Here is a 27,823-nt window from a genome sequence, read left to right on the forward strand (position 1 = left end):
GTTATGAGTGGAGTCATGTTATTTATATCCAATCGCTTTATGACACATTCACATCAACTGGAACAGCTGTCTGACGGGATGGCACTTTGTGAGAAATTTACAGATTGGGTAACGTTTAAAAACACTTTTTTCTAATGACTCCGTAAGGATTTGGAAACAAAATTTAAGTCGATACACAAGAAGAAAGGCTGAAGTGGCGGTGACGTCAGATTAACAATTAACGTTACGTCATTTCTCTAATCAAACATTGCTACTGTTTCAGGTTGACTAGTGTAATTTTAAAATTAAGTATTTATAAAGTAATAAGTAAAATCAACACATAGCACTATAAAAGGCCTGGCGACAAATGTGAAAGGGTAAAATGCAAGTGAAATAAATTGTCAGCTCGTTCAATTACGGAGGTAGGTGTAACTGTATGCCTAATACTAGTTTGTAAGAGTAGACACAGAAAGAACAGATTATGACCAAATAGTTTAATATTTAATTTGCTCTGTTCATACAAAACATATCATTAAATAATTATGTTCTCTTCATCTAAACTGTTCCATAATAATTGTTTTTAGTCGCTTACATTTAAGCATCACCTATAGATCGATAAGTTGCCAAAAGATGGCAGGCAGATCGGAAAGTAGTTTCGCTCCTCTGGATTATATTTCTTGTCAGTCACTAACCTAGGTAAATTTGCGGGTACAGTGGAGAGTGTGAGCAACGTGTTGCTAGTCAAATGAATATTTGATGGTGTGTTCTGTTTATTCGAGAATAAAGGAGTGTGTAAATGGGGAAGAAACAAAGCAAGTTGAGGAGTGAGATGGTTACAAGGCTCGCCACGGAGACATACTGTGTGTAATTATTAAATTGTCTTTGTCTAAAATCATAAAATATTTCTTTTAGTGGTATAGTTAGTGTTAATGACAACAAAGGTACATACAATAAACATAGTTATTGGAACTTCCTATAGCAGTATAAGCTACTGATATTGTTGTGGCAACATTGTCATTGAAACGTGATAAAAATAAGTGCATATTTCTTTTTAAATTAATTTGATTTAACACACCATATGATATACAATGGTTATCTTATTACCAGTTTATTATAATTGGGCCATCGAAAGCTTGCAAGTAAGGAGAAGAATATGGAATAGGGGGCACTCTCTCAATCAGTTTTTCCCCTGCATTTTCGTGGATTTTGTGCTGAGAAAAATGTCTTTGGGTTTGCTGACCTATGTGTGGACCTTGTAGTAGTAAGGCCAGCTTTTCTCTGTCGTAACACTCTGTATATCACCTGTTCCGAGAGTATGCATGATATGGTATGTCTTGCATTCAGCAGTTTTGTTGTGAGGGTCTAATGTTGACAGGAAAGCGTAACTAACAGCCAATGAACGTAAACTTAAGTTGGTTGCAAAGAAAACAGGGTGGCCATGAACCTCAAAAATTGAAAAATAATTTGACAAAGAGTGGTAAAAAAAAAAGGGAAAACGGAAAGAATTATTTTAACTTGGAAAAGTAGGAGAGAATTGTGACCCCTTTTATCTCTGATACTGCATGCAAACCATATTTACTAATTGTGTGTATTCTAACGAGATCTTCACAAGTCACACTGTAACGCGTAATAATTACGACTCGTATTCCCTTAGAGGCTAGAACAAACGTTATTTTGTTCATAAAATTGACTTTCACGTTACAATGCCGTTACTTGACATTTCTTGTGTCGTTTTGTGCTAAATGTGCTTTTAAAGTTGAAATATAATTTCTTATGACCAGGTAATGATGTAAAATGATGTTAATTACTGAGAATTGGTTGGGGGAGAAGTATTGATTTATCGCGTGCAGTTTTAGTTAACCCGGGAGTTGTAAATGAAAAAATTAGCAAAACAATTTGCAAAGGGTATACATGCACTGTTTATCGAGATATTGGAAGGAAGAGGTCTGAATTGAACTAACCTTCCTAAGCCTCGCGCAATGACTAAACATCTATCTGGATGGACTTTCAAGTTATTACTTTTGTTGTAGCAAGAAACGGCATAATATAGATCATGAACCAATCGGTTAATTTGATAAATGTGAAGTAATTTTTCCCAACACAAACTTAAACTGTCACTTTATAATAATTTTCTGTTTGTGCAGAACGTTATGCTCACGGGGACTAAAAACTACTGCCAGAGAAAATGCGGCTAATCAGCAGTGTCTATCGCTGCAAGAGCCTTGTTTCGTTTTTGAAACCAAATACTGGGATTGAGTGTTACTGTTACAATGTGGTTTAATCACGAGATTCGCAGCCAAACTAGGTAACTATGATCTCTTAAATTGTATCTGTTGCACAAACCGATTGTTGACTTGAAGTCGAATACCTCTCATGCCGAGCTGGCACGTGGGATCTGGTGTGAAAATTTGGCTCAACTGACACAAGCAGATATGAACGATACCATATTACTTCTTCACAGGATATTACACCCTCAAGTGTTAACCCTTATTTGACAGTAGAATAGGCTGAAACAAGAGGGAATCTTCAATAGACGCGGCATTTAATTATTTTTGGCAAAATTAGAGTAAATTAGTATACGAGACCTTTTTTCTTTTTGTTAGCTATATTTCTTTTGTTCTACCAATACCGACTGTGGGACGTGTGTATACCCGATTTGATTTTATTACTCAAGTATCTCTACCAGGCTATCCTCAAGTTGAAATATTTTAGGCAATATTAGAGTAAACTAATGTAGGAGACTTTGGGTGTGGTCAAATACATCAATCAAAAGGGTTTGACCACCGCAGTCGAAAATTGTAATTAGAGCTTAAATCAGTTAAGAGATAATGGAGCTACGAACTAAAAGTTTGTACCCGAAAACGTCGGAGCCGTTATGCCGCGGCTAACAATTAGAGAAAGTGTTTTCCCAAAGAGATAATAGCATGAAGCGAACTAGTCTCGAACAAGTAACCGACCGGGTACGAGTCCCACCACCCCTCACCCACATAGACCGATTTTTCATAAATTAAACAACTTTTGCTGCAGATTATATTTTCGCAAATTCTATCAAAACGAAACGTTTGAAATTACAATAAAGTAAAGGTTGAACAGCTTGACAGGACTGCTGTTGGTTATCCCTATCTATTGTGTTATTGTTTACTTTAAAGACTACCTGTAACACTGAGAACTTGTTATATATTTTTCATATTTGTAAGGCCCGGCATGGCCAGGTGGGTTAAGGCGTTCGACTCGTAATCCGAGGGTCGCGGGTTCGAATCCCCGTCACACCAAACATGCTCGCGCTTTGAGCCATGGAGGTCACGTTATTCCGTGACGGTCAATCACACTATTCATTGGTAAAATAGTAGCCCAAGAGTTGGCGACGGGTGGTAATCAGCTGCCTTCCCTCTAGTCTTACACTGCTAAATTACGGGCAGCTAGTGCAGATAGCCCTCGTGTAGCTTTGCGCGAAATTAAAAAAACAAACTAGTCTTATATCTGAGGAAATTTGGCATGAGCCAACATAAAGAACTAAACTGTTGAAGAATAACGTGTGCAAACGCAACCGTACTATTAGAAAACCTTCTTCTAATTTAGTATTATTTTTTTTTGAGGATTCAAAGATAATTGCTGTTTTTTGTTTTTTTTGTCTCGCATCTCTTGCCAGTTTAATTACACGTTTCACTTCAATTAAAATTTTTCACGAGACGTGATACTACTTGTAGGTTTCTAAAGCTAATCTTAATTTTTGGTATGCAATTCAATAGGCTATTACATTGTATTATTTTCTTAAGCAGACCCTTTAATGTCTCGCCCTTTCAGTCGTGCGGGCGTTTTAATGTTACGGTCAATATCCCACTATTTGTTGGTAAAAAAGTAGCCCAAGAGTTGGCGGTGGGTGGTAATGACTAGCTGCCTTCCCTCTAGTCTTACATTGCTGAATTAGGGACGGCTAGCGCAGATAGCCCTTGTGTAGCTTTGCGCGAAATTAAAAACAAACCAAACCACTTGTATTTTATTACTAAAATAAATTCAACTACCTAGTAAAACTGGGTATAACTGATAGTTTGTGTTAAACAAACAAACCAAAATTACCCACGTTTTGATCTCGGGTATTTTTCTAATATTAACTGGAGATGTTTAGACTGTACAAGCACATCGTATTTCAAGCATAACTGTAAAAGTTTAGATTGCGCGCGCGCATCGTTTTTGAATGGCAACTGCAGTACCGAAAAACGTGCGTTATAGTTGCTCATTCAGAATTTTAAAACATTAAAATAAAAATGAGTTTCGACTGCGAAAACGGTATTACAATCAACGAATTACCACTACAGTCATTAGAGGAATGGGAAACACAGTATTATCGTCCACCAGTGGCACAGCAACATATCTGCGGAATTACAACGCTAGTATTCAGGTTTCGATACACATGAAGGCAGAGCCCAAATAGCCCATTGTGCAGCTTTGTGTGTAATTACAAACAACAACACAGTATTATTGATTTAAGTTTCTTGATAGCTGGTGAAGTACAGTTGAAACATTGCGTTTAGGTTGCGGTAAATTGTTTTTGTTAGAGGCTGTGTTAGTGTTTGTTTAGTTAACTTTAACTAAAAATTCGATACGCGTAACTGATATCATCTAAATCATATCATCGGAACTTCTGGCAGATATAAGCAACTTAGGAATATTGAGTTTGGTTTCTTTTGAATTTCAGTTGAAGCTACTCTACCAGTGCTATCCGCGTTAGCCGTCCCTAATTTAGTAGTGTAGATTAAAGAGAAGTTGGCTAGTCAACCCTACCCACCGCCAACTCTTGAGCTACTCTTTTACCAAGGAATAGAGGATTGACCGAATGTTATAACGTTTCCACGGATGAAAGGGCAAGCATGTTTGGTAAAGAGGATTCGAACCCGCGATCCGCAACTTGCGAGTTGAAGGCCCTAACCATCAGGTTATTCTAAGTCAAGGAGCATTGAGAATTCGTCCACAAACATGTATAGCATAATCAGTAATAACCCTTGTAAAGTACACAAGCTTACATTCTAAATAATAAACTCAAGATATTGCGTCGCGAAAAGTATCGGATGCTAGAGCTATGATTTGAACGTTGGAGATTCTTTCATCAGAAGTGTGGGTGTGTGAGTATCGTGGTCTTAACGTTAGAGAGGTGCGTTCAGTTTCGATGTTGTTCTCAAATGATATTAAAAACATGATATGCATTTGCTTCTACTTCTACATCTCCTAGATTAAGCACAAAATTATTTGTTTCTGTCGTTATTTCATTTCAAACCCAGCGTAATATTTACTTAATGAAAAACTACAATTGAGAGAGATTTTATTTTTTGAAAATGCTATTGCAAACTCGAGAAAACCTTTTTAGATAGTTGCTAATTAGAAATGTCGTCGTGGCTAATAAGTTACATAACCGTGTTTTTTCCTATAACTTGTTTATTTGTTTTTCTTAACTTCATTATATGTGACAATAGCACGTGTAGAATTTCTTTGTTTTAAGGCTTAAGACACCTTTGAGTTGTACGTGAAACAGGATATTTTTTTCTCGCACTTGTATAGTGATGGCGGCTTTCTCATTTTCTCCCCTTGATATTATTTCGCATTTCTTTGTTTTCGACTCTTACTGAAAATTCAACAGTCGGAATCGACAACCCCTATCGGCTTTTTTTGCTATGATTTACACTTCTTTTCTGTTCGTGCTTTTACAAAATAAGCATTGTAATTTTGAACGTTATAAATATTAAATTGCGCCACCTAGATAAAAAAAACAGGTTAAAATTCAGCTTACTTACTGTGTCTGTTTTTTGCGAAGGTGATGGAAATTATATTTAATATCGCCTGTCATTTTTTGAGCTTCACTATTGGTTTCAGGAACAACAACGTGCAACTTACTAACGTTCAAAATAGAACCCAATAATGATAACAGTAAACTGTAAATTAAATGAACTAGATGTTATATACGCATAGTAAAATTTATTAACGTAGATAAATTTTTCTGAGTGTTTAAAGATACGTCGGTGTTGCTTGTGTATTATTTTTACTTAATTGAAACGGTGTATATATATATATATAATGTGTGCGCATATTTATTTATTTATTTTAGTGAAAATAATTGCGTTTTAATGAAGTCAAATAAGTAAAATCATGAGGAATGACTGCGTTAAAAAATGCAAATCCAAATCTCCGACAAGAACTATTAATTCTATATCTGTTGTTATTCTTTATTTCTTATGTGAGACTGAAGGTTAAAACACCGCTGTGTGGGTACTATTTCGCAGCTTCCTTCTAAACCTAGGGTACATTTGATATATAAATGCTTCAATGCATGTTTATATATTCTAACAGCCTTTAAGGTGTGCGTGTGTTTTATTTGTATTTGTGTGAGGAACACCTATATGACGTTTTTGTCTCTATTTACTTTCATAAATTGTATATGAAACAACGCTTCCATGCCTTGTCTGTGAGCGTGAGGGCTTAACGCTAAATTACCGAGTTCCATCCTTGTAATGTTCACAGTGCAGTTAGTTCGTTGAGTAACTTTGCACTTAGTAATAAATTTCGAGTAGCGTACTAAAGATTTTGTCATTTTCATAACTTTAATGTTGCGTGGATAACACTTGCAGACAACATTTTGGTCGTTTTCTTTTGTACGTATTATACAAAATAAAGAAATTTAGTGTTCTGACATTCTATTCGATAGAATTACATCAAAACAATCGTATTTTATAAAGATCTAGCCAAGTTACATGGTTTACGTACGAGAAACATTTTACCGTACAAACTGATGCGTAAGTCAACACTTATTTGTTCCTCTTTCCACATCTCGTACGTTTATTCGCTTCAGGTGCTTTAAAGGCCAAAAATTTAATGAGATTTCAATCATGCGCTGGCTAACCACAGCTCTGTTCTTGGCTACATTACTGTTTTCAAGTGGCCTAAACATCGTTGTTTTAGATGTCGCTATAAAATTTAACATTTACATATAACGAACGAGTCTGAAAAAGGCCCTTTAAGGAGAGGGGTGGGGGTAAAATATTCAAACAGTGAAAACTGGAACAATGAACAATGAAATTCCAACTTACTTCTTGTTAGGCTTAACGCGATTTACAAGCTTACCTTTTACAGAGGAAGATATCTAAAGTCTTCGTAAAAATATTAACGTCCGAAGCAATTCATTGAAGTTCATAATGTTCGAAGTCTAAAAACGTTCCTGGACAGATATCTGTAGTTTTCAGATTAATAAGCGTTAATCACAACTAAAACTTCAGACTTGTTTACTTTCTGTAGCTGCCCGACAACATTCTATTGCTATCTCTCGGCTAGCTTTTATACCAATCAGACGAGCTTCTGGAACGTTCAACAATGTTCGAAGACACGATGGTATTTTTGTAAAACATATGTGGTTGATTTTTGCTCTCGAGAATCTTCTACAAATTTCAAGAACAGGCATGACTTTCGCAATATACGTCACATGCATCAAACTAAAAGAAACGTAGGTATTAAAATAAACGTATAACAGTGAATATGTTACAAAAGAAATACTTGCATAGATATACTTGCTTTTATTATGTAAAAGCCATTTAGAATAGCCACTTTAAACAACGATATAGTGTTCAGTTTAGAGAATGCACGGTTATCTAGTAAAGTTTCTTGATTTGACGTTATTAGTCATATAGTGAATGGTCATTGGTTTGTGATGAGGATCGTTGGTTCGCACATGTTTTAAGGCTTCGTATTTCCCATACGCCATTAATAAGTGTTTCCATGTTCTAGGAGACAGTATAAGAAACGTGTTTAAATATTGCAATCTGGATTAATGAAAGTTTTTGCAAATTGGTAAACATTTTTTTGCCCGATTAAATCAACCATCTCGTTATCATAGTCAGTAGATTATATGTAGTGATAGTTAAATTACTTGTCGTATAAATATTGTTTAGTGTAGATATAATTATTTAGTTTATTTTGTGAATATTGTATGATTGTTTAGTTTTTATTATAAAGAGTTAAAAGCAGACGATTATCGGAAGTTTTTGTAACACAGTTAAAAGCAGACGATCATCGGACATTTTTTGTAACACGTTTGTGTCGAGAATGTAAGGAGTAAATAAACATATAAATACTATAAAATGAGCGGGAAACAGCAGACAGACAAAAACAATGGCAGAAGAGAGCAATGTGGCAGCCAAGAAAACGTTGTACGTGAATAAAAGTAATAGGCCTAACGGTTATATGTTAGAATAAAAATAAGGCGAAAAAGAACAAGTTATTCTGTCAAAGCATGGTTTGAAAGTAATTGAATAGCCCTAAATGCATTCTGACAAAAGTAACAGTATAATTTGAAGAGAAAAAACAAGCGATTACAGGAAGCGCAATGTACGACAGCGGTAATTCGCGCCATATTTGTAAGTGGATTACACACGGAATAAAAGTGCGATAGAAATAAATATTTCGGCTTGCCAACTGAAATTCTAAAGCAACTGAATAGGCCTAAGTGAACTTTAGGCAAGAAGAAGAGAATTAGATCCGTAATTCCTTTAGTGTAATTCATTTTTAAAGCAAATGAAGAGTTTGCTGTTAGTTTATTTTTGAACTTTTATCATCAACAAGTTAGACACCTGATGCAGAATAATCCTAAATCTAACAATAACACAATATATATCTAGTGTTAAGAAAATTTAAGTAAAACCTGTTAATTGACAATTGGCGAACATAACCTTTAATTTATGACAGTACTCAATAGGCATAATACAAGCATGTATGATAAAACTGTTTTTTAAATAGTTTTATTTTAAAGGATAATAGCTACTTGCTTTTATTTGATTTTTCTACCCAAAAAAGGCAAGTAGCCGTTGCTAAGATTCCAAACCAGGAAGTGACTAACCCACTGAATTAATTATTCGTCTTTCCTTCTCTTGTTTCGGTACAGAACTCTAAAAACTACTTCATAACTAATTTCAGTTTAAACCTAAATCACTGTTTTTGGACAGTGCACAACGGCTTCGCATAGTCGTAATGAGTAGCAGTAAGTCTTTTTTTTAATCAAAATTTTAGTGTAAACGATGTTATCATTACTACTCGAAGTTATCGACTGTTTTTTGTTAAACGTAGCTTGATAATGAAACACACAAACGTGATAATAGGAAGTATGTATTAAAATTTTCAGAATCCTCATAACTTCATTAGTAAGATAGAAACACGAAACAAACAATATTTCTAATTACAACAAAATATATACACAAGTAAACAATTTGAATAAACAAGTCTAGAAAACGTGGAAATGTTCAAATATTTAAAATAATTTTAAACCTAGTGGAGACTGTGCATTATTTAAGGACAGGAGGAGAGATTTTATGTACACTTTTTCTTTTATAAGAAGTTTAACATAATGTTTGGCTATTGACAGAATTCTAAAATTACAGGGAAAAATCGGGTGTCCTGTTTCTGTATTGTGCTAATTTCAAAAGCTTGTTTACAGAATGAAACGGCCTATCATGGCCAGGTGGTCAAGATACCCGACTCGTAATCTGAGGGTCGCAGGTTCGAATCCCCGTCACACCAAACATGCTCGCCCTTTTAGCCGTGTAGGTGTTATAATGTGGCGGTCAATCCCACTATTCGTTGGTAAAAGAGCAGCCCAAGAGTTGGCGGTGGATGGTGATGACTAGCTGTCTTCCCTCCAGTCTTACACTGCAAAATCAGGAACGCGTAGCGCAGATAGCCCTCGTGTAACTTTGTGCGAAATTCGAAACAAACAGAATAAAACATATATTATCAATGCCCTGAAAAGGGCTGGAGTACTGTGGGTTACTCTGACCCTCAAGCACTACAACTACAACATAGTAACAGCGGAGAATGAAAGTTAGGGATGGAGGAAGAGGTCTTTTGCACCTGACCTTCCTGGGTATCAAAATTTCCAACATACCCAAACACCCATAAAGAAGAAGCGAAGATATTAACAAACCGCTAGTCTCTATTGTCTATATGAAGCGTCTGCCCAGGGGCGTTGTCGTTGTTCGAGGGTAAGAGGCCGCTGACTTTAACAAGCTATTGAAGGAATGACCGGAAGACGCATTTAAACCTGGTAAAATTGAAATTCACCTACCAGGAAGCAAGCCGCAGCCTAAATCTATAGTCGTAAGAGGGGTGCACCAATCGATAAACCCTGACAATATGACCCAAGCATTGAATGGACAAAATATACCATACACAAAAATTCAACTAATAATTTACAAAAAAACATAAGCACCAACAAAGTTAATACGAGTTGGCATAGTTGACAACTACAACATACAAACCTTATAAATAATGGAATAATGCTTTGGTACGAAAGATGCAAAGTCGAACAATTAAAAACTGTGGCAATTGTAGTAACTAAATGCTACAATTGTCAAAGATATGAGCACGTTTCTGTGGCATGTCTAGCAACATCGAGGTGCTGCGGTTGTGGTGGGGAACACCATATTTCAGTGCAAAAAGGAACAAGAAACACCTAAATGCTGTAATCGTGGACAAACACGCACAACTAGCTACAAAGGATGCGACAAATACAAACAATTAAAACAATGCATATCTGATATAAAAACAACAACGACTGAAAAGGAACAACTTAACACAAAGTCGCAACAAACAAAAGACGCAACAACAGAAGTTAGTAAAACATCTCAAACAACTTATGCACAAATGCTGAAAGGAAACAAAACACAAAAACAGCAAGAGCAAAGTAATGTTACACAGGAAAATAACACCTCAATACATACACAAAAATCACAAGAAAACAATACCACACTTCCAGAAACAAACACTAACACACGTGAGAAAACAAGCCAACTGACTACCAAAATCAGACATCATCATAGAATTTATAACAGCATATACAAACCCAAACCAAAAAAACCAACTGTATTGATATATTAATCATCATCTTGAAAAAAATATACCTCGTATACCACACATAATAACACTAATACCATAAAGTTCACAGTGGTATATATCAACATCCAAAGTGCAATAGCTTCCAAGAAACACGAGATCGAAGACGTTATATTAGAAACTAACCCCACATTATGATATTAAGCGAAACATTACTTTATAACAACAATATATTTAAGATACCAAACTACATAGCAAGAAGGAAAGACAGAATAAAAAAATAATAATAAAAATATAGGTATAATAATACACAAAACAGACCTCTCAGTCACAGAAATCAACATGAGCAGTAATAACGAACATGTTACTGTGGATATTTTGTTAATAAATATGACAAAAGTGACAATAGCCGGAATATACTATTCACCACATAAACAATTAGACTCAACAACATCTCTTCCCACAACCGAAACTCTATAGTCATTGGAGACCTAAACAGTAAAATTGTTAATTTTGACTGTAACTGCCCCTCGCTAGTACAGCGGTATGTCTCCGGATTTACAACGCTAAAATCAGGGGTTCGATTCCCCTCGGTGGGCTGAGCAGATAACCCTTTGTGGCTTTGCTATATGAAAAACACACACTGACTGTAACTGTACCAACAACAATGGAAGAAATCTATTACAGTTTATGGACAATAATAATATAGCCCTAATGAATGATAACACCCCCACATATACAGCGTATGCCACTGACACTAATGACATAAAAGATTTTTGTCTTAGCACGTACAATATGAGCCAGAAACTAATTAATTTTCAGGTGGGAAAATATGTTGATAGCGACCATCTACCAATATGTTGCCTCTTCGATCTCGCCTCCCATGAAAATACAAACTATAGACAAGAAAAGTTTGATTACAATAAAACAAATTACCGAGACTATAAAAAAGAATTAGACAATCAATTACCTAGTAACGTTTTAGAAGGAGAAAAAAAAGCCATATAGAATTGGATAACTACTGTCAAACAATAACGGAGTGCCTTCCAATAGCGGCAAATAAAACAATATGGAAACAAAACCATAAAACAACAAATAACACACGGAAACCAAACACCTAAATAATAACACTAATCAAAAAACGAAGACAATTCATGATTACAAGAGATAGAGAAACCAAAACAAAAATAAACAATATAAGAAATCGCATTAGAACACAAATAAAACTAGTAAAACAAGATACAATGGGACACTTTTTTGTTCAAAATTATACGATAAAACTGACCCGAGAAAATTCTGGACACACCTCAGACGACTCACCAATGACAATTCAGCCGCAAGAAAATATCCTACACTAGAGTATAATAAATAATACAATATCTTATACAAATAAAGAAAAAACCGAAACTTTGTAACACCAACTACAGAATGCGTTTAAAACACATACTGATCGACAAATTATATAATAAACAATAAATAACAATTTGAACCAATTTTCCCAACAAGTATATCTGAGACAAATACAAAACGCATAACCAACTATGAAGACACGATGCTAACGAAAGAAATATCAATACATGAACTTCGTGAAACAATAAAAAAAAAAAGTCTCCGGATGAAGATGAGATACAAGTCATCCTTCTCAAAAGGGGCACTCTAAAATTATTTGACCATTTAAAAGCACTTTTCAACTTATCTTCTGGATACATACCAGTTTCTTGGAAGCATGCTAATATGTTAATGTTCCATAAGGAAGGAAAGCCAGCCAAGAAACTAACTAGCTACCGACCAGTCAGTCTGACCAGCTATGTAGGCAAACTTTTATAACGCTTAATTAGTAAGAGACTCTCCACATACTTGGAAATAACCTCTAAACTGCCTGAAGAACAAAATCACTTCAGGAAATTTTGACAAACAACTGATCACTTAGTCAGACTAACTGAAGAAATAACAGATAGCTTCAACAGAAAACAATATACTGTCGCCTGCTTTTTTGACATTAAGAAATCATTTGACACTGTATGGCACAATGGTCTACGGTTCAGTATGCATGAAATGGGACTACCGAGTAGAGTTATTCTAACTTCTTGGAAAACAGAAAATGTAGAATAGATGAAGAGGGAATCTTTTTCTGAATGCTTTACTCCAGAAGCTGGCGTCCCTCAGGGAGGGGTGGTTAGCCCTATACTCTTCATCAGCTATGTAAACAATATGCCACTGAAGTATCCTAATTATGGATTTTCCTCACAATTCGCGGATGATGTGGCAATCTGAAAAGTACCCCAACACCAGCTATAGCAGCCTCGTTCATACAACCATAATGAAATAGAATCGGCAAAAACACAACTAGTCGTATTTATCAACCTAACAAAGAACAAAAAGTACAGCCTGAAATATATACATGAATGGAATATTACTTCAGACTGTGTGTCACATCGGCAAAATTTCTCGGTCTAACCTATGACTCAAAATTAACATGGATTAACCACTTAAGTGAAATTGAAAGTAAAGTCTGGCGAAGAACCAACTAAGCTAGAAGTTTAACTGGAAAGAATAGTGGAGTATCAACAGACAATATACTAAAAATTTACAAAATATACATTAGACCAGTAACTGATTATGCAGCTCCACATTCGATTAGTGTAAGTGACAAGGTAATCAAAACCAAGCTGAAAACAATACAAAACACACTACTCACAACAGCACACAGAACCACATCATCCAACTTCCTACACAAATATTCAAACATACCAACGATAGTAGACAGACTCCTACATAGTACAATAACGTATTTCGATAAAAAATTGGTGAAAAATGATTTATTATGCGAACTAAAGTACTGCATACATGATGAAGATAGTCGTAAACATCTCTCCCCAATCAACATATATTTTAAACACAAAAATAAATTTAAAAAAAAACCGCTAATACAGCGGTATGTTTTCGGATTTACAACGCTCAACTCAGGGGTTCGATTCCCCTCGGTGGGTTCAGCAGATAGCCCGATGTGGCTATAAGAAAACACACATATTTAAAAAAATAAATATAAATATTAAAAAGGGAGAGGGGGAAAAAAGGCTACCTTCAAACTAGACTTCCTACTGATAGGGGAAATCATATCGATAAATGTACAAAAACAATACATAAACATTGTCCTTAAAAGGATCAGAGTAAACTCAGACTACTCTGACCCTAAAGTAGTAGCCATACCAACTCGGCCCGGCATGGCGAAGTGGTTAAGGCACTCGACCCGTAATCTGAGGGTCATGGGTTCGAATCCTCGTTACACCAAACATGCTCACCCTTTTAGCCATAGGGGCGTTATAATGTTATAGTCAATCCCACTATTCGTTGGTAAAAGAGTAGCCCAAGAGTTGGCGCTAGGTGATGATAACTAGCTACCTTCCTTCTAGTGTTACACTGCTAAATTAGGGAGGGCTAACGCAGATAACCCTCGAGTAGCTTTGCGCGAAATTCAAAACAAAACAACCCATACCAACTCGTACTGCATGATCATGAAAGTGAAGGAAGAGGTCAAAGCGTACCTTACCCTCTGGGGTACATAAGATCACCCAAATCACGAGAGAAAGAGAGAGATATTAGCACCCAGTAATAAATTAACATATAGTATATTCAATGCTTTGTATACTATACAGTCGATGGTTTTAGAGAGTCAATCCATATGTTACGTATGAAGTGAAGGAGCAGAAAATATTGTTTTGTTTTTTTGAATTTTGCACAAAGCTACTCGAGGGCTATCTGTGCTAGCCGTCCCTAATTCAGCAGTGTAAGACTAGAGGGAAAGCAACTAGTCATAACCACCCACCGCCAACTCTTGGGCTACTCTTTTACCAACGAATAGTGGGATTGGCCGTCACACTATAATGCCCCCACGGCTGAAAGGGGAGGCATGTTTGACGCGATGGGGATGCAAACCCGCGACCCTCAGATTACGAGTCTCACGCCTTAATACGCTTGGCCATGCCGGGCCTAGAAAATATTAATATATATAATATTAAATTGTTTACATAAATTCATAGAATATACTAACTTTTCGTCAAGGGGAAAAAAACTCACAAAACAAGCAATAAAAATCATTTTGTAATGTGAGGTAGGGATAGTAATACCACAAATAATATTGTTTGTATTCTAAGGATAATACAGCTAGCTGGCTATACATAGATGATCTCTACATTACTTTAAGTATTACAATTTAATGTTTCTCTGTAAAATGAATACTTGACTTTTAATATTACTGCAGTTCAAAACTGTATATTTTCCGACTGTTGGTATCCAGTTTGTTTATCATAATATCATGGTCGTGTCGGTATCACTGTATCTGTAATTAAGACCCTAGAACTTAACGTACAAGGAAAACCAAGCTGAGTCAAAACATGTCCTGGTTATTAGACTCTCGCTTCGAGGTCGGTTTAATGGACTGATCTCGTAACCGCTTCGTATTTGTGCATTTTATAGTGTAACACTAAATTTTATTATTGAAAGACGTGTAGGGATGACCTATGTATAGTTGTATCATCTCTATATTGGTATTTGCATTAATTTTTGGCATTGCGTATGTTACATCATATTGCATTTACAAAATGATTTTTTTTATTGCTTATATAAGCGGATAGGGCTGAGTACATAAGCATGCGCACGATTTTGATGGCATCTTTCTCTCCATTTCAAAAGAACACTTCGACAAATGAACTAACCATGCCCATCTTGAAGAAAAACCTTTGAAGGGAAGAAACAGTGTGTGTGTTTTTCTTATAGCAAAGCCACATCGGGCTATCTGCTGAGCCCACCGAGGGGAATCGAACCCCTGATTTTAGCGGAAGGGAAGAAACAGATAGTGTAGAATTGAATTACATCAAGTTTTAAAACAGTCTCAGAGAACGTAACTACTTGTCATTGAAGACTTTATTTCAGTTTATGAGGTTTGTCTGAAATATTTATTAAAAGTAAAGTAATTTATCTTAAAGTTGAGTTTTTGATATACGCATAACGTTTCTTATTCTACTCCAGGCCAGTTTTCACTGAGAAATGGTTAATTTAAATCTAGCTGTATTTACCATATCAAAGTAGTATTTTTGTTATAGTAAATGCATATTTTTAGATAATCAACCTTATTGGTTACACTAAAGCAAAAAATAATACTCTGTACGTGACTGTGTTCAATATGGTTCTGTTAATCTCGCTTGCAGTAGCAGGTATCAAACGAGGCTTAGTTTGATTCATACTTGCATCTTATGATTCAACCCATTAAAAATGGCTGCTATGTATAAACCTGATTTACATTCAAGGCTTAATCTAGGTTTAAGTTGGAACATCGAATAATTCATCTTTGTGGGGGAGAGAGGGGTATCTGAGGAGAGGTGCCCGGAAACTTTGCATTGAAGAAGCTAATAACAGGCTCAAAAGAACACTTTTTGGAGTCCCCCACAATGTTTATAATTTGATCACTTTATATGCATTGTGATAATACGTAATCAAATTTCAAACGAGTGACATTTAACACAGAATTGTTTCTGTTGCTTATGTGAAACATATGCGAATAATCTCGGAAGCTATATTTAAAACGTTTGTATCATTTCAAACTTTGCATGATGTTACCAAAATCGTAGAGATTTAGTTTAAGCGTTTTTTAAGTAAAGTGATTGTCTTTATTTTATGACAGAAAAAAAATTGAAATGGCAAATAAAAAACAACAACTGATACTGCCGCTATGGATGTGGTGTTGTCAATATACTCAATATTAGCTTCTGATGCTAATAACCAAAAATAGGTGCTTCAAAAAAGTGTTTCGATGACTTCTTTATGTAAATATAACTGGAAACAAAGTCTGTAAGCGTCGAGTAAGCAATAACTCTTGACGCCCAAACTCTATAAACGATGTCCTAATCAACATAGGTTAAACTATGCTCTAAACAACTTAGATCAGCCCCTGACGTTTTTTGTTTGAGTTTATGATGAACCAAACGGATCCTAGGCAAGCATTTGTCTTATCCAAGTTATTTAACAGACTCCCTTGGTTACTTTATAGTTTGATATCGAAACCATCTCATAACATTTTTGTTGCAACAGTTTCTTTAGCTGTACTTAACTCGTTTATTTGTACAATACATTGGAGAAAACTGCACACGTGCAGTCGGTCTTCAAAAATCGAATGATTTATTCATAGGAGTGAAACTTCGTTTCATTTTAATCATGTAAAACATGAGACCTTGTACGTTTTCTTTCTTCTAGTTTCTGATTGAACTTCCTCTAAACACTTAATTACTTGCTATTCTGTTATTTTATCCATTTTTAAACTTGTTAAATTTATATAGCATATTATTATAAAATATATTTTTCTTGTTTAGAATTCCTCTAAGGTCTTCTTGAGATTTTTCTCTGTTTAGTGTTACTCGTGTGATTCAAGTGCACAACGTGGTCCAAAAGGTCTCTTAAATGTGAATGCCAAATGTGTGTTTTCGATCAAAATAGTATCGATGATGTTTACAATTTGAAGCGTTTTAAAACCGAATATCTTATTGACCAGTAAACAATAATCGAACACTACAACGAACACCCAATACAACAATAATTGTACTTCAGTAAGGAAGCACATAAGATTGCTTACAGCAGTACAACACAGATAACTAACTCGTTGTGTTATATTCACAACCAATATAAACATTATTAAGGCTATAAAACTGAAAAGGTTAAACGGCGAACGAACAACTCGGCCGAAATGTGGGGGAGTAGTAAAGGGCACTTGGAACAGTATTTTAAAGTCTTATATTGATAAATTATGTGGTAGCTTTAAAACAAGTTAACATGCTGTGTAAAGCAAAGAGCTCGTATATAAGATCGTGGAATACTGGTGTACTTTACTCTCTCGTGTATTTAAATATTTACTTTGGTGTTGTTTATTGTATTAGCATATTCAAGATGGAGTTGCTGTTATATGTAGGTTGACTTTTGTACATGTAATTAATGTATTTACATAATTATTTCAGGTACTGTATATACATAATGACAATGTGTAATTTTTATAGCCACATAAAACTTAATGTCTGCTCTAAACTTCAATGCCAATTATTCGCGTTAAAATCCTGAAAATTTTTTTAAGTTTAAAATTTCATAAGTTTGTTTTCGATGATATTTTTTCGAGTAGTGTATTGCAATATTTACAGTGAGTTTTAAAGGCGAAATGTAATATATTTTATTTACATCTAGAAATTTGTAATGCAAACTTTACTTGTTTGGTGTCAACACTAAAATGTTCGTTTTTCTATTATATTAAATAATGTTCTAAAATTTAGTGACCAACTGAAACCAAAACTTAATATGTTCAGATAACTGTTGTATACTTTTAATCTGTATCATATGTTAGGCTTATGTTTGGAGCCGAGTGGTGGCCAGTAATAAGTGTGTCGGACCTGTGAAGCTGATGTTCTGTAATTTGTGGGCTTTTCACTGAAAACATGAGAAAAATGCGCTCCGCCCTTTTGGTCCTTGGGTGAATTATGATATGTGGTCAGCTATCGGTCAGTTACCTCTTTCTTTCTTTGTGAACCTGACAATGACCGAAGAAGGTCGAAACGTTGTTCGCTCCTCTACATAAAATTTTCTCAATCCATACCAACCGTTTTTAACACATATATTTTTCTCTACAAATGGGTTTTCTCGTCATCACGGATTAAAATATGGGTTGTTGTGTCCACCATAGTTATCAAAAAATATGGGTTGTTGTGTCCACCATAGTTCTCAACACTTGAATTTTAGCGTCATAAGACTTCAGACATACCGCTAAGTCACTGGAAAGCTACTGTTGTCGAGAGAAGTGATACAATTTTGTTTAAAATTTATATTAGAAAAAAAGTAGATGTTTTGAAATTACTATACATTAGAATACAACAACTCTGATTAGGAACAATAATATATCATACAAAAAACTTGCGTTTTGATTTCATCTTGGAAAACCTAGTTAATCACCTAAATTAAGAGAATATTTACGTAACATCAAATAGTTCTTTTGCTACACTTTGGGCACACTGTGCTGTGCCGACAAGTATCGAAACTCGGTTTCTAGCGTTATACGTCTGCGAACTTATCGTAGTGCCATTGAGTGGGGGTTAGCTTAATGATTTTAAGAATCTTGGAAGTAAAAAAAAATCTTACGTGTTTTCATATTGGTGCATTTTGATATAGTCGTATCTTGTCCGTCAACGTTGTCGCAGACGGTGGCAGTCTTGCAGAAGACTGTCGCAGTCTTTCTTGGTACAGGTTGTCATCATAGTTTCATCTTCGTTGTCATAGCCAGGCTTGGTATAATACCAAGTTGATATTAATGATGGATGTGATGCATGACGTAATTGTATTGGACAATACGTGTTTCACCGGCCAACGTCAGTCACTAGTAGTTAAACTCCGCCACATCTCGCTAAAATAACAGGGTATTTCTTACTTTCCGTAGCTGCTAGCAGTACATATTACAATCACTGGCTTTTATAAATGGTATTAAATGGATAATATAAATATTCATAACCAGTTATCTGGAAATAACTTAGTTCATCATCGTGGTGGTCAGTTTATTTTATAACATTTGTGTGTGCCAAAGTTATTTGAGTTTGAGAGTAAGAAATTTTTTGCGTAATTGTAACACCACTAATTGTTCTCAGCTCGTGTGTACATTTCTTATTTAACATACACCAATAACTACTCGGACAAAGTTCAAACTGAAGTCAAAGTACGTATGTTTAATCTGTTTATGACTGTAGTAATGTTTGTAGTAATGTAATAATTGAAGAGTAAGTTTAAGTAGTTAATTTTAGCTTTATCGTAACGAAAAACTTGCCCTTCATTGAAGCTTTTTATTATTATTATTTTGAAGGTTTGAAGCATGACCGCTAACACCGCTAATAGTGACGTCATATTCACTTGTGTATAAATATCTTCATATTGTAACGTGATATATAAATCTTAACTGAAGTAATTCGTGATACAGTGTAGTTTAATTAAATTTCCTGTTACCACGCGCATTTCTTTCAGTAATGAATGACAGCTTTCAACCAACTGGAACAATTTTTATTCTTTCTATAACATCGCCAGAAAAAAACAACTCAAAACTTTCTATAATATAACATCGCCAGAAAAAATTCCAACAAACTTATGGGCGCCCAGCATGGCTAGGTGATTAAGGCACTCGACTCGTAATCCGAGGGTCGCGGGTTCAAATCCCCGTCACACCAAACATACTCGCCCTTTCAGCCTTAGGGACGTTATAATGTGACGGTCAATCCCACTTTTCGTTGGTAAAAGAGTAGCCCAAGAGTTGGCGGTGGGTGGTGATGACTAGCTGCCTTCCCTCTAGTCTTACACTGCTAAATTATGGACGGCTAGCACAGATAGCCCTCGAGTAGCTTTGTGCGAAATTCCAAAACAAACAAATAAGCCTTATCCTGAAAATAGTTTTTAACTTGTATTCTTAGTTCAGTTAGTGTTCTGTGACTTCACGGTTTGTAGCACGTTTTTCTTTATAGAGAGATATTTAACACTTACTGTATTTCTCATACCGTGATGTTTTAATTCATTGCTTTTTGTGGCATCAATATTAATAATATGAAAGTCGTGTTAACGGTTTCATGTTGTATTACAAGCAAACTAGTGTAGTTTATTACTTGTGTTTCTGTATTAAGTAAACAGATGGACCGTTTTAACGTTTTAATGTTACGGTTTAACTAACTGAGTCTTAATTTCTTTTCCTTGTTTTTTTTTCAGTTACGGAAAAGGAAATCAGACAATGGTAAGTTATGGGGATTTACATTTAGATATTAAAATCCCGTTTGTTTTAGTGAAATCATATGGTATTAAATCATAGAAAAGTTCCCATGGAATTGAATTTAAATTTAAGACGGTACAAAGTATTTGAATTACAAACACACTGAACAGTAACCGTCACAATGAAAAGGAACTGTTCTGTTCCGTACGAAACAACCCTGTACTTCAGAACGGCTGGTACGAATATTAACACTTTTATTGATAAACGGAGAACAACGTCTTGACCTTCCTAGGTCATCTTTAGATTAACAAACAAGTAGGTTTTCAAGTGGGTTTCTTGTCATCAAGAAACCTGTACTTCATGTTGTGTTTCCGTGAAAGTTAAATTAGAAAACGTGTTATATAAGTTTTTGTAAATTCTAAGCATACTGTAATACAGATTTTCTAAAATTAAATATATATTCTCAATATCCAAACACCGTTCTAACTGTATCAAGAGGCTACACTGGAATAGGTCCATGAGCAACAGGTTTTATAGCAGATTGAAGATTTGGATAAGAAATGTCCTTTTCATTTCAAGTATTGTAGCTTTGCACGTTACATGAGCAAAATAATAGTTATCTCCATGGTTTTAGGCTAATGCCAGACCATTGGAATTCCAAAAGGCAAAATATTTTTCTTACTTTTAGTCCAATGTCTCAACTCTTCGATACAAAGTGTGAAAACATTGTGCGGAGCCCATTATTTGTCTTGATCCCCAAGTTGTATTCAAAAATACGCATAATACGCTTCTTTTTTCTTTGGCAACTTCTGCAATGTTTTACAAATGTCATCATTAAAATCTGGGCTATGAAGAATAGAATTCTTCTAGAACAAGGTCGACGTAAGGTCATCCTTGTGAGGTAGACATTTTTGCATGGTACTGTGATGACCATGAATGTTAACCTTCAGTGGTACGAGTTGAAAGCAAATGCTCAAACACTAAACTCGCATATCCAGTTGTGTATTTAGTAAGGACTGAAGCTAATACCAGGAGTTTCATTAAGTCACCAACAAGATATTGTTGATGTTAATATACTCTTCTTGTTTTTTTTAATCTGCATCACGTATATGGGTTCTGTACCAACTCGGATCGTTCTATGATATCCTTTGTTTTATTGCTTTTGAAACATTGATATCAAGATACAGAAACTTTGGTCCAAGGTACTTTTTCAATGGATCGCATCACCTGGCATGGCCAGGTGGTCAAGGTACTCGACTCGTAATCCAAGGGTCGCAGGTTCGAATCCCCGTCACACCAAACATACTCGCCCTTTCAGCCGTGGGTGCGTTATAGTGTGACGGTCAGTCCCACTATTCGTTGGTAAAAGAGTAGCCCAAGAGTTGGCGGTGGGTGGTGATGAATAGCTGCCTTACCTCTAGTCTTGCACTGCTAAAGTAGGGACGGCTAGCGCAGATAGCTTTCGTGTAGCTTTGCATGAAATTAAATACACACCAAATTAATCAATGGATCACGAGTACTCGGACCGTAGATCGTTATGTAAGGTCCTTCTAGGAAGAAGAACACGGTATTCCTGTACATATTTGGATTCTTGTCATGAAAATATTAACGACCACTTTTGTGCTTTGGAAGTACTTGTTGAGCATGGTGAAATCCACGTCAAAGACGTGACAGACACTTTAACGAAGATATCACGAACACTTTAAGACATTTTCTTTCCAGCGATAAGTCACTTACAAAACCAACAAAAACATGTACCATTAAATTTATAATGCATCACAAAGCTTAAGAATGCGTTTTACTAGTTAAGCCATTGTGTCTGCGACGAGCGAATCATCTTGTAGATGTCAAGGTCCAGACGTTTTAAAACTGAATCAACTGGCACTTGATACTTGAACTAGAGTTTAAATAACCATCAACAGTTCCTTCTAAGTCCATGCAGCGTTGAGGAATGAAAGACTGGCACAGATGTGAGTAGAATGGACACGTATTTCGTGACGTACATAGTTATACGTAACGGGATTTGATAAAGGTCTGGATAGTAGAAGACTCTGGTAAAGATTTCCGTGCAATTTTGATCCAAAGGAAAATGAAAAGAGTTTTTTTTATTAGATGTTAACGTTTCACCGCCATCATTATAATAAATGGAATCCACTCCTCGGTTGTAACACGCTAATGGTCAACATTTGGTACTGGTGCCACAACAATACTCAACACAATAAAGAAAAACAATCCAAATTAGTTGATTGTTTCGAGTGAAACATTTACCAACAGCCTGTCTATCTGGTTCAAGATCAGCTTGAAAATATGATTAAGCGGAAACACCAAGAAATTAGTGTTATTACCCCGTTGAGTCGAAAATTTTCGTATGTGTGATCGTACAAACATAATAGTTGTGACTTAAGCAATGCTGATTTTGTACGTGTTGAAGTTCCAATACTCTATTTCGAAAAGTATTTACACGTCGTTTCAACCCGTCAGTACTGTGTATGACAACATTTGAGGACATAATATATCTTTTTTTCAATTTGTTGTAGAGACAGGTTAAAGGATAGTTTATGTAACTGTTACGTTATATACAAATTAACCTACAATCGCTCTGCTAACGATAGTTAAATCTGGAAAACTAGCATGCACATAGAGCGTAATATGTTTTTAAATTGAAGGTGAAGTTTGATGTTGTTAGTTTTTTCATGTTTTTATCTGAGAACTGTTTATGCATTTGCTCTTCTTTCATTTGATTTTCAGGTACAGAGGTTTTCTCAAAGACTGTCCCGAAGGACAACTTTCAGAAGAGGTCAGTACAATCTAAACTCGTTTACCTGCTCTTTTGACAGCAAAATTTCATAAAGTCACTCATAAGAGCCCACCAGCTGCGTTGTTTCCCTTTTTGGAGAAGGACTGCCTCAACATTCAAGATATTAATCTGTTTTTGTGGTGCATCTTGGGAGTTTAATAATGTTCATAACCAATTTTCTTGCACATGGGTTCAAATCTAAGAACCACCCTCTCACTTCGAGACGTATAATATTTCAATATTTAATTTTTCTTAATCCATTTAACTATTGTTGCTTTCAGGACATCATTAAATTACGCCAGTTTTGTATTGTTTGTTATTAGATTTTAAGGTAATCTGTAAGTAATAAAATGTCACGGTTGAAAACTAAAATTTAAGTTATCCTTAATGATACCAGGTGAGGATTTTGTTTTGCACATCAAACTGAAAATCAGTTAAAAATCGCATAATTCAGATAAGAAAGTTACGTCGTTTTCTTGTTCGAACACATTTCTTAAGTTTCTTTAAGTGATTTTAAGCAAAGATTGTTTTATTTCCAGGGATTTCTACGTATATACAAACAGTTCTTTCCACAAGGAGATCCTGCTAATTTTGCATCACTGGTGTTTAGGGTGTTTGACGAAAACAAGGTAAACTAGCTTCTTAAAATACAGGGTGTTCGAAAAATCTATAATCATAGGCACTTCAAGGGTGTTTAAAGAATGTATTCTACATGCTGTTCTTGTAATTCGAAACACTTTGGATACGATATTTCCATTTTCTGTTGAACACTGTCAATGGTCTTCACTGCCAATGCCCTTATGTTTAGCTAGAGACTTTTGAACAACACTTTGAGGGATGTTACTTGTCATTTTTCTCTCTCTCTGGATGACGTACATCACATTCGGCAGCACCCTTCCATGGAACCAATCTTTTTCGCTATACAACAGAACTAACCTGTCCTTCTCATGCTTTGACAGCGCCATAATCAGTCACGTATCTGAAATTAAGAAAAACCACAAATCACCTATGCTTCTAGACTTTTCGGTGGGGCACCTCGTAAAATAATAAGTCGGGAGTGGATCCGATGTTTGATTACTGTAAATGCGTCATTATAAAAAGTCAAATGTCATTGTTCGATCAGAGCCCATTAAGAGGCGGAAGGTACTGTTGACTAGTTGTCCACCCTCTGAGTCTTTCAGCTGAATATTAAAAAGGGCATTTTATGTAAATCTATTAACAGTCAGCTTCACTGATGCTGGCCCGGCATGGCCAAACGTGTTAAGGCGTGCGACTCGTAATCTGAGGGTTGCGGGTTCGCATCCCGGTCGCGCCAAACATGCTCGCTCTTTCAGCCGTGGGGGCGTTATAATGTTACAGTCAATCCCACTGTTCGTTGGTAAAAGAGTAGCCCAAGAGTTAGCGGTGGGTGGTGATGACTAGCTGCCTTCCCTCTAGTCTTACACTGCTAAATTAGGGACGGCTAGCATAGATAGCCCTCGAGTAACTTTGTGCGAAATTCCAAAACAAACAAACAAACATTCACTGATGCTTACTCTCTTATAGTAGAGCTTTTATAGTATTTTTTGTGGGCTAAGAGGGTAAATAGTTGAAGCAGGAAAAATTAACGCTTAGTGGGAGAAGCAATGTAGGAACGTTTAAAAATCATTAAGTATATATCAGTTGTTGGGAGGGGGGGCACAAGGCTCTCAAATGGGGGGGGATCTGCTGCTCCTACCCTCTAAGCCCAAACTTAAATCAGTGCTAAAAGTGTGAACCAGTTTCGACTGACAAAGGTGAATTTTTGTCAGGAATATACACCAGCTAACCCTACGTTGTTTGCATAAGAGTTAGACGCCGAATTATTTAAAACCATTTTTTTCTGTTCAAATTTTACCTTTTTTTTTTTTCGCTGTGCATCTGTTTCTCTTGTGTAACGACGTGTTAAGTCGTTTCTCACGTAGAGACGAAGAGCAACGTTTCACCAAGAAACGCCATGTTCCGTCAGGGCTTAAAAAACAATTCCATTCGTTGTATATTGTATCTGATTAAACTGTGGTGACGAAATACTCAGTAAACGTTATTACGTGATACTCGTTAAGAAAAAGCGAACTAACCCGTTTTTAATTTTTCAGTGTCTCTTCAACCATGGTTCGAATGTGTGTGGCCTGGCACGATCAGGTGATTAGGACACTTGACTTGTAATATAATTGACCCCTGGTCAATCCCATTATTCCTTGGTAAAAGAGTAGCCCAAGGGTTGATAGTGGATGATGATGACTAGCTGCCTTTCCACTAGTCTTATACTGTTAACTTAAGGACGGCTAGCGCAGAGAGCCCTCGAGAAGCTTTGCTCGAAGTACAAACAATCGAATACGTGAACACATGTAACCTGTTTAGTGCGCATTGTAATGTTTCTTAGTTTCACGTAACTTGGCGATTACACGTTTATACATTATTTAACCCCTTTCCAATAGCGTAACAGTGAGATTTAAGGCGACTTATAAATGCAAAATTTGGGGCTCGATCCCTGTGTTGGGCACTACGTAGACAGCCCATTTTGTGCGGCGTTTAGGCATCGGTCACCATCTTGTATACAAAATGTTGTCATTGTAAAATGCGTTTTATAGTAAACATTGTAAATTTTGAAGGATCTTTGCCATTATAAAAAGAATTAACAGTAATATGTCAACAAATACGTAATTTAAGCTTTTTTGCTGTGCACAGTGGGTGCAAAATTTAATACCTAAACAATATTCAAGATGGTCTCAATAAAACGAATACTTTGTGCTTATGTTTATTTGCAAGAATTTTCTGTAAAAATAATTATTTTCAGCAAACTTTTCTTGATAGTATTTTAATGTAGTTTAAGTGTTTAGTCAACTTGTAAAGATGTATTACCTTTCTCCCTTCTGTTTACTCTCTGATAGAGATCCATTCATTTTTCTCTTTGTATACTAGGATGGTACCATTGAATTTGAAGAATTCATTCGAGCCCTTTCTGTGACGTCTAGAGGAAGCTTAGACGAGAAACTTGTCTGTAAGTAGAAGAAAAAGGTGTTACGTAAATTGCGCACACGTGCATGTGTGTGCGTGTGCGTGCGCACGCGCGTGTATTATGACATACTTTATACTAGAGTTCATATGAGAAAAACTTAATATAATTTATGTTGAGAGGTTAAGTCGTGTCATGTTCGTGAAATGGATTCATACTATTCATATTGCTAGATTAAAAGCAATTATATGGAGCTATTATATGAAGCGGACAGTCAGTTACATGTCGAGCACGCGACATAAGCTATTTTGGTTCTGAATGAAGATTCAGTTGTTTCAGCCAGTACACGTGCACCTATCTAGTGCAGTAAATTTGTGTGTGCGTGGTACAAAATATAAAATTAAGTGGGAGTGGCATTTTTTAAATTTTAAATTGCAGTTACGTCCCAAAAAAAAGCACTTGTCATAACTGTGACGGATTGGATAACCTGTTGTATCCAGGTTCGAAATCATACTGAAAATTCTTCAAAAAGTTACAGCTGAAAACTCGATAAATAAAACATGGTGAAAATTTGATGGAGCGCTAATTTTTCTTTATGTATGTCTTACAGGGGCATTCAAGCTTTATGACGTGGACAATGACGGATTCATAACACGAGAAGAAATGTACAGTATTGTTGACGCTATTTATAAAATGCTGGTGAGTACCACAGGCACCAACTTCCAAGATGCTGGTAACATTTCCAATGACACTGTCAAATTAAAATAAAAATATATTTATGTATGAGTTCCATGACTTAATGATAGGACAGAACTTTTCCCTGAAGATCTATTTGAACCACACAGTTATATTTTAACACATGACATCTTATTGAACCCGTATATTCAGGCCTAGTAGCAAATGATCTAAAAATGAAAAAATAGTAAATACATGTATTTATCAACTCTGAAATTGAATTATGTACTCGTATATTAATATTTATCCATTGAATTTACTTATATATTATAGTTTTCAACTGTGCATCTATTTTTACAAGTGTGCAATTTCGTGATCAAGCCCACAATAAGGAAACCTGTGCGAGATGAAACGATTTTTTACATTAACGATGGCCAGGTGGGTTAAGGCGTTCGACTCGTAACCTGAGGGTCGCGGGTTCGAATCCCCGTCGCACCAAACTATACTCGTCCTTTAAGCCGTGAGGGCGTTATAATGTATCGGTCGATCCCACTAATCATTGGTAAAAGAGTAGCCCAAGAGTTGGCATGGCCAGGTGGTTAAAGCACTCGACTCGTAATCCGAGGGTCGCGGGTTCGAATTCCTGTCATGCTAAACATGATTGTCCTGTCAGCCGTGGGGGTGTTATAATATGATGGTCAGCCCCACTATTCGTTGGTAAAAGAGTAGCCCAAGAGTTGGCGGTGGGTGGTGATGACTAATTGCC

General features: G+C 35.8%; 1 protein-coding gene across 1 annotated transcript in view; it reads left to right on the plus strand.

The window, feature by feature from the left end:
• Positions 1-689: 689 nt before the first annotated feature.
• Positions 690-27,823, plus strand: part of LOC143243266 (frequenin-1-like) — a 33,663-nt gene continuing 6,529 nt past the window's right edge. Inside the window, exons 1-6 of the mRNA XM_076487119.1 lie at positions 690-839; positions 20,611-20,635; positions 23,360-23,408; positions 23,948-24,037; positions 26,349-26,427; positions 26,993-27,081. Coding sequence (XP_076343234.1) covers positions 776-839; positions 20,611-20,635; positions 23,360-23,408; positions 23,948-24,037; positions 26,349-26,427; positions 26,993-27,081 — 396 coding nt within the window. The 5' untranslated portion in view covers positions 690-775. The remainder of the gene's footprint in view (positions 840-20,610; positions 20,636-23,359; positions 23,409-23,947; positions 24,038-26,348; positions 26,428-26,992; positions 27,082-27,823) is intronic.

The sequence above is a fragment of the Tachypleus tridentatus genome, chromosome 2 (assembly GCF_004210375.1).
Source record: "Tachypleus tridentatus isolate NWPU-2018 chromosome 2, ASM421037v1, whole genome shotgun sequence".
NCBI classification, from domain to species: domain Eukaryota; kingdom Metazoa; phylum Arthropoda; class Merostomata; order Xiphosura; family Limulidae; genus Tachypleus; species Tachypleus tridentatus.